Source organism: Epinephelus moara, chromosome 16 (assembly GCF_006386435.1).
Source record: "Epinephelus moara isolate mb chromosome 16, YSFRI_EMoa_1.0, whole genome shotgun sequence".
NCBI lineage: Eukaryota > Metazoa > Chordata > Actinopteri > Perciformes > Serranidae > Epinephelus > Epinephelus moara.
The window spans coordinates 20197082-20211395 of NC_065521.1; the positions used below are offsets into that span (position 1 = coordinate 20197082).

At 40.0% G+C, this 14314-nt stretch overlaps 2 protein-coding genes across 2 annotated transcripts; both read right to left on the reverse strand.

Moving 5' to 3' along the window:
- Positions 1-264: 264 nt before the first annotated feature.
- On the reverse strand, positions 265-1487 carry her3 (hairy-related 3). The gene is made up of 4 exons (XM_050065312.1): positions 1373-1487; positions 1182-1277; positions 985-1066; positions 265-854 (listed from the first exon to the last, which is right to left on the reverse strand). The coding sequence occupies exons 1-4, from the start codon at positions 1424-1426 to the stop codon at positions 403-405; spliced, it is 684 nt and encodes a 227-aa protein (XP_049921269.1). The 5' UTR covers positions 1427-1487; the 3' UTR covers positions 265-402.
- A 6857-nt stretch (positions 1488-8344) lies between these two features.
- LOC126403368 (taste receptor type 1 member 2-like) lies at positions 8345-13896 on the reverse strand. The gene is made up of 6 exons (XM_050065981.1): positions 13715-13896; positions 13013-13307; positions 12118-12843; positions 11035-11241; positions 9763-9883; positions 8345-9270 (listed from the first exon to the last, which is right to left on the reverse strand). Exons 1-6 carry the CDS (start codon positions 13894-13896, stop codon positions 8345-8347), a joined length of 2457 nt encoding a protein of 818 aa, XP_049921938.1.
- Positions 13897-14314: the final 418 nt, after the last annotated feature.

Genomic DNA, 14314 nt, shown 5'->3' on the forward strand with positions numbered 1-14314 from the left:
CTTATGTCGTTTTCTTTCAGTTTCACAGCTTCAGAACGAAATCATTTTAGCCTCTTAGGCCTCTGTGGTACCCACAAACCATCATGTGTTCACACACCATTTCTCTTTTTAACATATATGACGTAAAAAAATAACATTTGACTCTAGAGTTTATTAGGCCTATTATTATCATTATCATCATTATTATAGATCAGACTTTACTTGCTATAAATCTGTCATGTTGTATTAAATGACTCCTTTTCACGTGCGTGCGAGGTTTAAAAAAAGAAGACATGTTCTTTTTTTAGTCAATTTTATTAAGAAAATAAAACATACATTATAACCTATAATAGCATATTGTTGTAATCTATACAGTGCAAATATAAACATTCCATCAAGCTGTAATTTATCATATCTACAGTTTTACCAAGGTCGCCAGACACTGTGCTGAGTGTTTCCAGCTTCATGCCTGTGACTAACAGGGTGACACCTTTTGTTACTGGAACTTTTGTTTTGTGAGGGCGCCGCAACAAGGACTGACTGATGTGCGTCCTCACCCGCTAAATAAGGAGACGTGTTTGAACTTTGGGATTTCAGAGCTTTAGCTTTGGCCATTTTTCTCTCCTCAGGTCCAGCTGCAGATGGAAGAAGTCTCGGCACCTCATCCTGTGTCTCTGCTTGGCCCAGGCCTCTGTCCATGGTGCTGAACACTTCCTGTCCTCCCCGAGAACTGCAGAGTTTCCTGGAGAGCTGCGATAACATCCAGCGGTCGCTCCCGTTTAAGTTGTCTGCCATCAGCAAATACTGGTTGACGTGTGCCAGGCAACTGCGGAAACCGGTTTGAAAATCAGAGAAGTCTGAAGCAGCGGAGGTGCCTGGAAGAAACGGAAAGACATCTTAAGGTTAGAAACACAGCAGGACGTTGTGCGTAAAGATGATATCCATGAAATCTTTATCAGTATTTGAATATTTGATAGCTCGGTCTACTGTAAGGTCATAACTTACAGCTCTGGATCTTTTGGAGGTTTCTTAGGTGTTTCACAGTTAGCTCCAAGATGTCGGCCTTTTCCAGTTTGCGTTTACGAATCTAAGAAAACCGAGAAGATATTACATTACAGCAATTCTTTTGTCATGATTATTTTTATTACTGAAGAATTGGTTGCAGTAAATGGTCCGAAGTAAAAGTGAAATTGCATACTTACATTACTGCTGTAATAGCTCTCCAGAAGAGATTTTAACTGGTCCAGACACTTGTTTATACGAGCTCTTCGTTTCTTTTCCATGAGTGGTTTGGATACCTGTAAAAAAAGTAATGTGAATATGTAAACAACACACTTAAGTAACTTTGTGGTATTTTATTTTCTACCCTTAAATTCTATTCGTCATAAGTTACCTTGTTTCCAGCGATGGGTTTGGACTTTTCTACGCAGTCAGTCGTCGCCACCATTCTGTTAGTCCTTTTCTGGTTTCCTTGAAGTTAATCTCTTTCCCTCTTTAGTGCATGGAATGAAGGAATTGACCCTGAGTGGATTTATATAGAGACACCCACTTAACATCTCAATGCAGACAGTCCCGCCTGTCTCTTGCGCTCAAATGAGTAACACTGGCGTCATTTGACAGCCAAAAAAAAAGGCTCAGACGCACCACAGAAAAGTGAGGAATGTTATGCTTTTGAAAATAGATATTGGAAATTGCTGAATGTTTTGCCATGTGCGTCCCCATAATTTATTACAAACCTGATCTGGAATTTTTCTGAATTGCTTTGTCAGTTAATTTTAGTCAAGTAAGAAAAGCCTGTTAACAAATGCAGGCCCTGCAGACTGCAGAGGAATGATCACACTTTACAATTTACATATTGTGCATAAAAAATGTTAGTTATTGGGATTATTTTGATGTTGGTGAAACACAAACATGCACAGATCACATATCTACAGTATTAGCTCATTGTGCAATGGATATATTACGCACAAAAACCCAAGAAACAACGTGTGGGGCAAGAATCTAAAGAGAAGCGTAAAAATCATTAACATAATGGGTAACCATAATGGTTCTGCTTGGTGAGCATGGTGAGGGTACTATTGACTCCTGTATTCAATCTTTAATAAGTGAGTTTCACGCCACCAGGTCGAAGGCAGAACCGTGGTAATTCCCTGCGTGTCCCCACAACATTTCGATTTTCTGGTGCTTACTTGCAGTAAAAGTGTTACACCTGCAAAACTGTTACCACGACTGTTAAAGGTACTTTTTAGGCAAATGTGCAGTTATGCTGTTTATTCAAACACCAAACATATAAGTACGAAAAGCATAAGAAGTTTTGAAAAATGGTTATTACTTAAGGATTCTTTGACTATTGTGCGTCGCCAGTTTTTGTCTATATACCAGGCGCGGTGAGGCACCGAGGAGAATCGCGGGCCGCCCCTTGTCCTCGGTCCCTCGCCTCCCGATTTTCCACACTGCTCCTTGAAAGGGGCGAAGGCTTGGGAAAGTCACACCAGCTGAAACAATGTATGGACTATAGGCTCACTGCAGTCCACTGCGCATCTTTTGCTCCCACACAGACCATCTGAAAATACTAAATGTGGGAAAGGGCACCCACTTATAGAATGTTAGGCTTTAGCGTCAGGAATGTAAAGGTGTTCAGTGTATCCAGCTAACTTCATAGTCAGGGGATTTTGGGTTGCATGAGTATTTCCAGAAGTAAAAACATAAAGTTTAGATGGTGCGTTTTGAAAGACACGCGACAACACTGGGGGAAAAACCTCTGCCCAGGTCTTCTTGCCTGATCCGGTGCACAATGCGTGTGTTAAAATGTGGGCCTGAGTGAAGGAGGGGCGGTTGTATTCAGTCTGGGGACAGCGCGCATAAAAAGAGGCCAGTTTATAGTGGTGCGCCATTGATCTTTTCTTTGGGTCTGCTTTGTGGCCACAAACGTGTGGGCATCAAAAGATTCCCTCCACTTCTAAAGCAAACCAACGTGGCTGCTCGTCTCTTCATTCTGTTTTGACAAGATAAAATAGACTTCATGTATTTGATCTGCTGTTTCATGTGGACTTGTTTTAATATAAGCTTTAAATTGGCAAGTTTAAGTTTTGCTATCGCTCAAATTTATCTGTATGTTGAAGCCCAAGTTGTTGAATATTTTTTTGTTTATTAAATTGCACAACATAATCAGTAAACAGATGCGTTTTCCATAGTTAAGACTGGATTAATTGGCCTCATCATAGTCTCATGTCGAAGCTATAATAATTCAAACACCTCCGCAATTAAATCGGGGCATGTCAGGCCTGTGTCAGAAGACACTAATTGCGTAAAATGTACCGACAACTCTCCAGCCTCAATCGTGGTGTTATATACTAAAGCATTTAATCGGTATGAAATTTGCCCACGGTGCTCTGGTGTAAGTGCGCTTTCTGGTGTCTTTTGTCCTCTGTGGACGCCACATTATCTGCGTTTTCACGCTTGGTTTTCACACAAGACCGTGGAGCGTCGATTTCAGCATGGAGTCGTGGCATCACAACAGTCCCCTGTCTTGTTATTCTGTGCCACTGAGGAGAGATTTCACCGCTGATTATTCGGTATAATTCCAATTAGTGTTGGCCCTCTGGGGTCTGCGGTGAAGGAATTCATCCAGGCTCTAAAACGGTTTCCCTCCACTGCCGCCTCACTTCTCTCAAAAGTTGTAGTCATCATCTATCCATGAGAATAGCGCAACGAGAAACTTGTGTCCCAAGTGGACATAATAATGCAGGTGCCGTTAAAGGACAAGTTAAGTGTATGTTTATAAAAGGGCTCGGGCTCTCACTTCACTTTCACTTTTCAGCCCCAGGTCATTCATTAACCCCATCGGGCCTTTGTCATGGATGCCTGCCGGCGGGGACCTGACAATGCTGCTGTAATAATTGGACTATTGGGGAACTTGTTAACAACAATTAGTGAAGCAATTACGCAATTACTGCAATAAACTATTCTTCCTAGAGAGAGCTGACACATTTGCAAGCCAATGGTTAGGCCTATACCCAAACCGTATAATATGCAGAAATGCAGAGGTTACCCACATCTTCCATTTAGGCTACTTCTAAAAAACACTACGCATAAAATACATATTTTTACGTAGCTGTACTTTGATAAGGCAACAACATGCATTTTTATGTTAGTGTATATTAGACTACATTTCAAATTAGATCACATTTATTAAATCGAATAGAATATACATATGTTGCATTTTGCAGAACATTTCAATAACCAATGTTATAGAGAATTTCGTTCGTATATTGTGCATGCATGTTGGGGCTATACCGTGTCTGCATGTCACAGTAGAGCACTGTTAAAATATGCAAACACAGGCCCATAATTTGGCACACCGTGAGCGGAGCAAATCGATGTACCGCCTTCCATTCAGATGGACCCGAGGCAGCACTGGTGTGACCAAAACGCTCATTGTGAGTAACAAGGTCACAGTAAAAAGAGCAGGTACATGGACAGGTGCTCTAGAAAAAAAAAATTAGAAATATATACAGGACTTTCTGAAAAGCCACGCGACGGACCCGTTGACGAAGCTGTGATCAAACATCAAATAGAAATAGCATCATGAATTTCTATAGACTGGTCCCCGGGTTATTTAAAGACTTCTTACTTTGGTTTGGGAACACAATGGCCGCTGTTTGCCTGTGTGTGCCGGGGTTACCGCATGAAAAGACCAGAGGTGCACATTAACATCGCTTAAGGTTTTCTCAAGGACCGAAATGAACTGACTGGAAAGTAACTTTATAACTCGCTGGAGGATGAAGCCTTTGTCCAGCTCTGAACTGAAAGACACAAGTGCCTAACAAAAGGGGAGCGCCATTGTTAAACACTAAAGCGCATGGGTATTGATGCGCCTTGAATTGCAAAACATCTGCCATTTACTCTGAAGCACTTGAGCAAGATTTGAATAAGAATAACCAAGCACCCTTTAGCGCACTGTATTTAGCCGTGCGTAAAACAACAGTTGCCATGCAGGCATATGATCAACGTGGAAATTAAGCGCTTTGGTTGAGATTAAAAGCGTATCAGAAACAAATCTCAGGGGAAATAATATTTGCATTTTCTGTGTATCACTGTTTACCTACTGACTCTCACTCCTGCTGGATTGACACTGTCATCTTCCTACATTACTGGTTTGCAATATGAGTGTTTTTCCGTTTCGGCTACTAAAAAGTGACCTTGTTTAAATTTAGTCCACGTCATGGCATTTTAGTTTGGGTTTGATGGATTTATGACTATGAAGTGCGCATATAGCTACTCTTGTTGGTGAGATCCATCTCTTTACGCACAGTGTCAGCCTCAGTAGATCAAACCCACCCTTAGTTTTAAACAATGGTACACGGACTAAAAATTAACTTCTACTAATTGTCATTGCTGAAAGGGGCCCAACTGTATTGACTGTGAGTAGGTGTAAAGATAGTTATTCAAGTCCACTTTAACATGAATTGATTTGATCACTAACTACTCTCTCTGTTAATAATCAAGCCGACATTCTTAAAGACAGGCCCAGCGTTGTTTTAGTGGTGTTTCAAATAAAATGCACCAGTCTCTGCAGACATGACTGATAATTAAATGCTGAACTCAGACTACTGAGGGCTGAAGTTTAGGGGAATAGAAATAGGAGGACGTTTTAAAGGCAAATCCCATATGGCCACCAAACGCAAATGGCCTCCACTTAAAGTCCGTTTTGTTTTTGCTCTCGGCGCAAAAGGAGGACCAGTTGCAGGCCAAGTTTTTCCCAGGGTTTTCCCTTTATCTGACCAAAGTGGAAAATTGAAAGGTACAAGTGAAAAGCCATGGGGCGTTCCTCCGATTTTCCTCGCTCCATATTTTGGAAAACAGAAAAACGTGTCCCCTCAGCAGAAATGCTGCCTCCATCGACTTGAACCCAAAAAAAACAAATAAATAAAACTATTAAAATAAAATGAATCGAGGCATTTATCCCTTACAGAATACAAAAAGTCTCGACATCAAAAGTAGCTCCTATCATTTTGGATATGTGGACTAATTTGAATTTCAAACTCAAGTACGCATATAGTCCTATTGGTGAGATCCATCTCTTTACGCACAGTGTAATTTGAATTTAAAATATCACCCTGTAGTCTTTAAATTGGGTGATGTCATCATACACATCAAGCACTGTAGCAGGCTACACAAATCTTGAACTATTTCCAAGTGGATGAATACGCTGAAATTCTGCGTGGCAACGTGTGTGGCGAGTGTTACTCTGAAATTGGTATGAAATCGTCAATTTGTTGGTGTCAGCGTTCAGCTCTCCAAACGCGCCATATGCCATGCTAAGTGGCACTATTTACCAATTCGTTCCTAGTTTCACGGTCCATCCTCCCCTTCTCCCTGCCAGGAAACTCAATAGCCACAACAAAATGGCAATTTACCCTCTGGAATTGTCACATACCCCCTGCGGCAAGGCTCTTTCCGTTTCACTTTGTGGGGCTCCCCGGCCTCACTGAGCGTCACAGCGTGAAACTGTGACTTTCGAACGGAGGCAGAAAGTTTTCGACCTCAGTACTCTCTCAGGTCAGGCTTGCTGTGTGATATTTGTGTCCCTGACCAACTATCAGTAACTAAACCTTTAAAAATAGTACATACACCCGACAGCTTCATCTCATTGACAAGGACTTAAAGCAGACACACAAAATGCATGGTTGGCATTGCAACACCACTCATGGGCATATGGTATTGTTGGGTGACAGTATGAACGCACAGCTAATAAAGAAATAGACCAGTGTTTCAAATGTCAAATGGCAAGGATGTATTCCCATAAAAAATGAATAACCTAATAAATATGGCATGAGTTCCTTAAAACACACACACACACACACACACACACACACACAGTGTCCAGCACTACCAAGAAGGAAGTCACTCATTACTTCAATACATGGAGACTAAATTTTTCCATGAAGGTACTGAAACAAACGGACACATGCAAAAACAAAATGCTAGCATACATTACTGAATAGTGTTTATGTATTTCCCTAATGTATTAGTTCAGTATAAATTAACGGTTGAATTTATATTTAAACAAAGCTGTGTACAAACAGTGCATTCAGTCTTAATCTGTACAAAATCTTGCACCCTCCACCCCCATCCTAATGTTAATCTCAAAGCAATAGTTCTTGACCAAGTGTCGTTAGAGCTGATTTTTGCCTTTTAAACTTTTAATTTACATCATCCAGTTTCAGGGATTAAAGTCTAAACTTAAGGCAAAGTGACCGTGGAGAATTTGGCATAAATATCACACTGAATGGGTGAAAAATGAAACAGTATGTTTATTATCAGGCTCTGATTTTGGTGCATACTGACATTAGAATAAAATGAGGTCATACAAGTACATGGTGGAACTGTATAGTTAGTGTGAAGTGGTGCCATCATGTAGTGAGATTGGTGTAACAGCAACCTCAAACATTTTGAACACAAAAACATTCTCCATATTATTGTTTTTATTGAGCAACTTTTTCCTGTTATATAACTTCTATACATGTGCAATAAAATATCTGAATTTATACAGGGGTGTAACAGAATAACTTGTAAGTGGTTTGTCACTAAATACCCTGAGAGTGTTGAATACAATAATTTGAAAAGATCATAAAGTAAATATTCACCACCAACAAAATGTACATTGATAATTCAGTGATAATGTCATCCTATCTATTTGATATGACAATGTAATATAAATACTTTATTTGTCCCCTTGAGGAAAGTTTTTTTAAGTTTAATATTTAATCCAGAAGCCACTTGTCGACACTACAGGCACATTTTCTCAGGAATAAGAACTCCCAAAGATTGCAAAGAAGTGCCAAGATTTCTTGTATTTAATGTGGAATTATTTTTAGGGGTAAGGATGAGAGTGCTTGTCAAGCAAGGCTAGAAAGGTCAAACAAAAAGGTACATAAAACTGACTGTTACTTCATATTCAATTTGCTTGCTGACATTGGCTGAATAATTAGCTGAACAGCTGAAACAGAAATCATTATAGCTAGTATACATTCACTCTTGAAAGAGATCTGAAACAGTCAGCAGTATCAGCACAGATGACAGATTTAGTCTTGATTAGTGTCACAGTCAGAGCAGGTGAAATTCCACATTACTGACTACAGATATCAGCCATATAAAGGCTATTTAGAATCTTTATCAGAGGTTTCTGTTAAGGAGTGTACATTGCCAGTCCTCTCTGAAGTAACACTACATGAAATTATTTTGATGTTTGTTGTTTTGATCTAATTTCAAGGATTTTCTTGTCAATGTAGTTCTCTTAAAATCAGTCCTATCCTTAAAGATTAGCTGACAACCTCAGTTTTTCTGTCTCTAGAACTTGCTACTAGCTGACTGTCATGGTATAACTCTGAATGAGTCCTTGGAAGTATGCCTGCGTGTTTCTGTGGGGTTGAAAAATGATGATGTAACATTTTGGGAGGAAATAAAATAACAGAAAGGAGTAGAGACTGCAGAGTACTGCCAGAGCGTTTAGTGTTTGGATGTACTTGCCATGATAAAGTATGTATTCAGTTGCAAAGATGATCCAGGTGAGGATCAGCAGGAGCAGGCAGAAGGTTATTGCTTTGGCCTCATTGTAGTTTTTTGGGAGGTTCTTTCCCATGTAGGAGAAAATAAAGCAAAGGGAGCACAAAGATAGAAGTAAAACCACAGGTCCAAAGGATGCTTTGAGATTAATGTCACAACCAAGTATGATTTTGTCTGGGTACCAAAATGTTTCATTGTAGGGCTTAAACGGGGAAAAAGTATAGCCAATAATAAGTAAGACAGCCTGCATAGCAAATGCCACAGTGATGACCAGCCATTGTCCATGATATTTCATCCACCAACTGTGGATCTTGGGAAACTTGGCGGCTATTTTGAAAATGCAAACAATTAGAAAAGAGCGCACAACAAAACTTGCTAGACAAACAGTATAGAACAACAGAAATGGTAAGAACCTTAAGATACAGAAGGAGGTTGTTGGCTCACCAAAGTGAAAGAACAAACTGAGACTACACAGACTGAGGCAGCCTAAAATCAGGAAGCACATTGGTCCCCCAGCAGATCTGACAACAGGTGTGTTGTAGTTGATGGCAAAGAGAACAGACATGGCTAGTGTGAGGCCCACCAATGCCCAGGCCCCGATCATGATCAGTATGGCCCCACTGTCTGTGAATGGGATGTACTCCACCACCCGCAGATTGCATGATGTACTTCCTGCTGCAGACCATTCTGTCTCCTTACAGGCAATGCACGTGTAGGGATCCTCTGTTTTACATGAGAGACAATTTGTCAATAAAGCTAAGGTCCACTTTTAAAAAATATCACACACCTTAGGAAGCAGTGTTGCAGTTTCAGTCTGTCATATTGTATATTCTCACCTTCTACGATCAGTTTTCCTAAACTTAAACTTGCTTTAATTTTTAATTGTTTTAACTATCGTAGAGGTAATTTAAAAAAAGACAGCAATGTATTACATGAATAAAACTTGCAGAAAGACAAAAAAACGCATCTTCTTAAAACCATTTTCAAGAATAGATTTATTTCATAGCGATCGTCTATGCAATAAGCTTTGAATTCATTGGCATGCTCAGTTGTCAGAGAGGAAATGGAAGCCTGTATGTGTGTGTCAGTGTGACTCCATCTGTTTCAGCCATGGAAAAAAGCTTAGCAAGATTGTAGAGTCACTTCCCATCAAGTCCAGAATGACACCACTGCTTTTTCTCATTTTCTTCCTCTTATGTGTGTCTAGTAATTTACCTGTGCTGTTGATATAAGTTCCATTCGGACAGATTTCACAAGTGAAGCAGCATCTGTGGATTCCATCTTGCTTTTTCACATATCCCGCAAGACATTCTTTTGAACAAAGTGAAGTAGGCACCTGTACAAGATGAATATTTAGCAACACATAAAATGTATGTCAAGCAAAAAGAATATTATGAAGTGTGGAGGCAAAAAAGAGAAAAGTATTATTTTGAATTTATATTCATTTTTCTTAAATGGAACCACCGCAAGAGTACACCAATGTACACCAATCAGCCAAAACATTACTGACAGGTGAAGTGAACAACATTGATCATCTTGTTACAGTGCAGTTTTCTGATGGGAAACCTTTGGTTATGACATTCACATTGCCACCTGACACACCCCACCCTCCACAACACTAGTGCAGACCAGGTACCCCCTTTTCATGGCAGTGGCACGCCCCAGTAGCAGTGGCCCCCTAGTAGGACAGCGCATTATCCCACACCACAAAAACTGCTCAGGAATAGCAATGTGTCAAAGAGCTCAAGGAGTTGACCTGGTCTCCAAATTCCCCAGATCCCAATCTGATTAAAACTATGTGGGATGTGCTGGTACCCCACCTCACAACCCATAGGACTCGAAAGATCTGAAGCCAACGCCCTGGTGCCAGACACTATGGGACACCCCCCAGAGGTCCTGTGTTCATGCCTTGACAGGTCACAGGGTACCAGGTCTACCCTCAAATGTTGGGTCAGATTGGGATCTGAGGAATTTGGAGGCCAGGTCGACACCTTGAGCTATTACTCCCGTCCCTTGGGTCATCTCTGAGCAGTAGTGTAGCAGGGTGCATTGTCCTGCGTTGGGGGGGGTCACTGCCAATACTATTGCCGTCACCATGGGGGGTTTACTTGGTCTGCAACAATGTTTGGGTGGGTGGAGCGCATCAAGTAGCTTTCACATAAATGCCAGTACCCAAGGTTTCCCAGCAGAACATTGCACTGTAACAAGATGATCAATGTTATCCACTTCACCCGCTAGTGGTTTTAATGTTTTGGCTGACTGGTGTATGTATGTGAACATCCCTGTAAATTACACCATGAACAACCACAATTGTTTGATAATTTCATGTTGTGTTTTCAGCCTGTCACAGCTATTACTTAAATATAACTGCATGTATGCATATGAACTAAACCAAAACATAACAAAAAACATTTATTATTATAATATATGGTATAAATTGTTGATATATTAAACTGCACATATTATAATTAGGAAAAAAGCACTTACTTGTCCATTTGTGTGCCACTGAATTTTGCTGTCGTTGATGAAAAAATTAACTGATGGGTGTAAATGATAAAAGCCAACCTCCTCCGCATCACCGCTTTGGTTCCAGAAAACTATAGAATAGGATCCGAATGTGGGGTCACCATTCTCATCAAACTGAATGCTTCGATCTAAAAGTGTAAAGTTTGACTTCTTCAGCTCTGCTAGAACCTGATGTGGATACACAAAGTTAGGATGGCCATTACTTCATGTGATCACAACGAACATATGAGGTGTAAATTAAATTGGTTGTTAAAAATATTCCTGTGGAGGGGAGAACTGCAGTGTAATGTCCCTCTGTAGAGGAAATGGTAATGAACAGTGTGTAAGATTCAGGGGGATTTAGTGGCATCTAGTGGTGAGGACTGCAGATTGCAACCAGCTGGAACTTCCCAGTTAGAATTCCTTCAGTGTTCATTGTTCAGGTGATTTAAAACAGTAAAAACAATGAATCAAGCTTTGCAGAAAGGCTGCTAACTACGGTGGCTGACACGAAAACATAAATGGCCCTATCTAGAGCCAGTGTTTGATTTGTCCATTATGGGCTACTGTAGAAACATGGTGGTACAACATGGTGAAATCTGTAGATGAGGACATGCTTCTTATGCAGTTATAAACAGCTTATTCTAAGATAACAAAAACACAACAATTCTGATTTTCAGGTGATAATAGATTATTGAGATAGATTTTGAAACCCAGGAAATGTTTGAATAGTAAGTTTTGATAGCCCTCAATAAATGAAATCAAACAGGGTGACACATCTATGATATTGACAAAGCCTGACGAACATCTGTATGAAAAACTGAAAAACTGCTCTATCAGATTCAGTTTATTGGCAGTTATCAGTAGCGTGTGTGGATGTATTTCCTGAATTTTACCTGAATGTACGACAGGTACCAAGCTGCTTCAAAGGTTATGTTTACATCTGTTATATATGACAACAAAGCAGACAAATAACGTTACATTCTAAAAGGCCTATCTTTAGGTTAAAGCAATGAGAAACCTAAATGAGCCAAATCTTAATACTGAGATTATCTGTATTCTTACCATGTGTGGGTACACTGTAATGTTGTTGTTACAGCCGCCAGCTCCACATTGCAGGACATTGTGTAAGGCGTGAGCGATGGCGTATACAGCAGTATAAACAGGAAAATTAAAAGATGGATCTGCAGTGATGACATCTTCTGCACTCAGGCTGCTGCAGTTGCAAACCTGATTACAAAACATAATTTGCTCTGTGTTTTCACAATGAGCCTGGCTTCTGGAAGAATGGATAAAATCACCGAAACCAAGTATTGTCACTACTGGCTGAGACACTCCAAGTACAGTCCCAATATTTCTGATTCCTTTCTTCTTGGGGAGCTCTTTGTTTAAGGACCATCCCTCATCTGCTATCCACACTTTGTTGGTGACATTTAGTTGTATTGCTGACTCAATGAGAGCTTCAGCAGTCGTTTTTGGAGCAAAAACAATAATGACACCTACTCCCTGTTCCTTGATCTGTTTGAATATTTGGGAGTAATTTGTATTGTCGTTGAGACCTTTGGTCAATGCAAGGCAGATCTCAGTGTCCTTAATCCTTTTTATGATCAATTCCAGTCCATCTTTGCCATAGTCATTATCACTGTAAAGGAAAGCAACCCAGCGCCACTTGAAATGCTGCACAATGTCAACAGTCACTTGTATGGCATTTTTATTGGGGTGCACTGTTCGTAGGAAAGAGGGAAAATTTATGTTTTCTGAAAAGACAGAACTAGAAGCTCCATAACTGACCTGTCAAAAGAGTAATAGAGGAAAAAATACATTTTGGTGACAAATTCTCAAATATCATGTGAAAACCCATTTTTACAAGAAATGGCTAATAACATATATTGGTGTAAGTTTGCTTTTAATCACTTGGTCTGATGTGAAACTGTTAAAACACAATAAATGGCAAACTTACCATGGGAATGAAACCTGCCATTAACAGCGGAGCTACAGTCACAGACTGAGTGCTTGTAAAAGGACCGACCAGTGCTATCACTTTGGACACATCCTGTGGCTCACCCAAAGGTTTGATCAAGTCATTGACTGAGAGGAGTTTCAAAATGCCTGGAAAACTTTGTGTGTCCGAGCAGTGGTCAAATATCTCATAGCCGAGAGATACATTTGGCAGGAGGTTGGTGGAGTTTTTGATTTCCTCTACAGTGAATCTCATCAACTGAAACCTTCGATAATTTGGGAGAAGGAAGGGTTGGCTGTAAACAGAGAAAGTACATCAGGAGAGTGGAGTTTAGTGGATTATACACAGAATGTGTTTCAGTGTAGCTTCAGAGCAGTATTGGCTCAGTGCTTCAAACATCACTGTTTCTGAAGGGTTTAAATAACACTCATTCCTGGGACCCCTGTACAGATATGAATGCTTCTAAACAAATTTAAAGGAACAAGGACTAATTTCAGACTAAATCTCATACAGCAACTTTGCCAAGATAGCATTAACAGGATTGGATTAGGGGGGAAATGTCCTTCTAACCATATCTATTGAAGTTTGAAGTACAGAAGTTTGAGGCAAATCTCTTGAATATATAATAATGTCATCTGACTACACCAGGAATTCTTCAGTAGTTTCAACTTCAGAACCACTCAGACATCTCATTAAACTCACCTGGAGCAGTCGCTGGCTTCTGGTCTGTCCTGACTAACAGGTTCACTGGCCTGATGAATGTCAAAAAGTCCACCTAACAAATAATCTCCTTCCAGCTGAAACTCTGATGCTGGGACAGTGCATTGAGCCAAGATATGTAGAAATGTTCTCAGTAGACACAGAGAAGCAAGATAATGTTTCATTGTTGTAGTTATTGTTTATCAATCTGATATGAACCCTAATGGGATTCCTCTGCCTTTAGTGAGTTACGAGTCATTAGTGATGGTTAAACCCCGTGATCATTTCCATGCATGTGGGAATAAAATACATATCTATAAATGGTTATACACAAATCAGTATGCAAAAATAATCTGAAGTGCTGCTGCACAGTGTCCTTACACAGAGGTTGTAACAATCATGAGCAACAAAGTTTAATGCCTTTGAACATGTTTTTCCTCCTAGCTTTAGAGCTATTAAATACTCTAGACTGTTTTGGTGTGAGTTGCAAGTGTTGGAGATAACAGCCATAAAGATGTCTGCTTTCTTTAAAATAAAATGGAACTGAAAGCGAGTCAGCTTATAGTGCTCAAAGTCCCAAAAATATATTTGAAAAACTCAACA

Bases quoted from the DNA above. Each gene is read 5' to 3' on its own strand.
- her3 (XM_050065312.1), bottom strand. From the start codon at position 1,426: ATGGTGGCGACGACTGACTGCGTAGAAAAGTCCAAACCCATCGCTGGA. The intron at 1,278-1,372 runs GTAACTTATGAC...CTTTTTTTACAG, and splicing joins AACCCATCGCTGGAAACAAG to GTATCCAAACCACTCATGGA. The intron at 1,067-1,181 runs GTAAGTATGCAA...CGGTTTTCTTAG, and splicing joins AGAGCTATTACAGCAGTAAT to ATTCGTAAACGCAAACTGGA.
- LOC126403368 (XM_050065981.1), bottom strand. From the start codon at position 13,896: ATGAAACATTATCTTGCTTCTCTGTGTCTACTGAGAACATTTCTACAT. The intron at 12,844-13,012 runs GTAAGTTTGCCA...CTCTTTTGACAG, and splicing joins TGGCAGGTTTCATTCCCATG to GTCAGTTATGGAGCTTCTAG. The intron at 9,271-9,762 runs GTAAATTACTAG...CATGTAAAACAG, and splicing joins AACTTATATCAACAGCACAG to AGGATCCCTACACGTGCATT.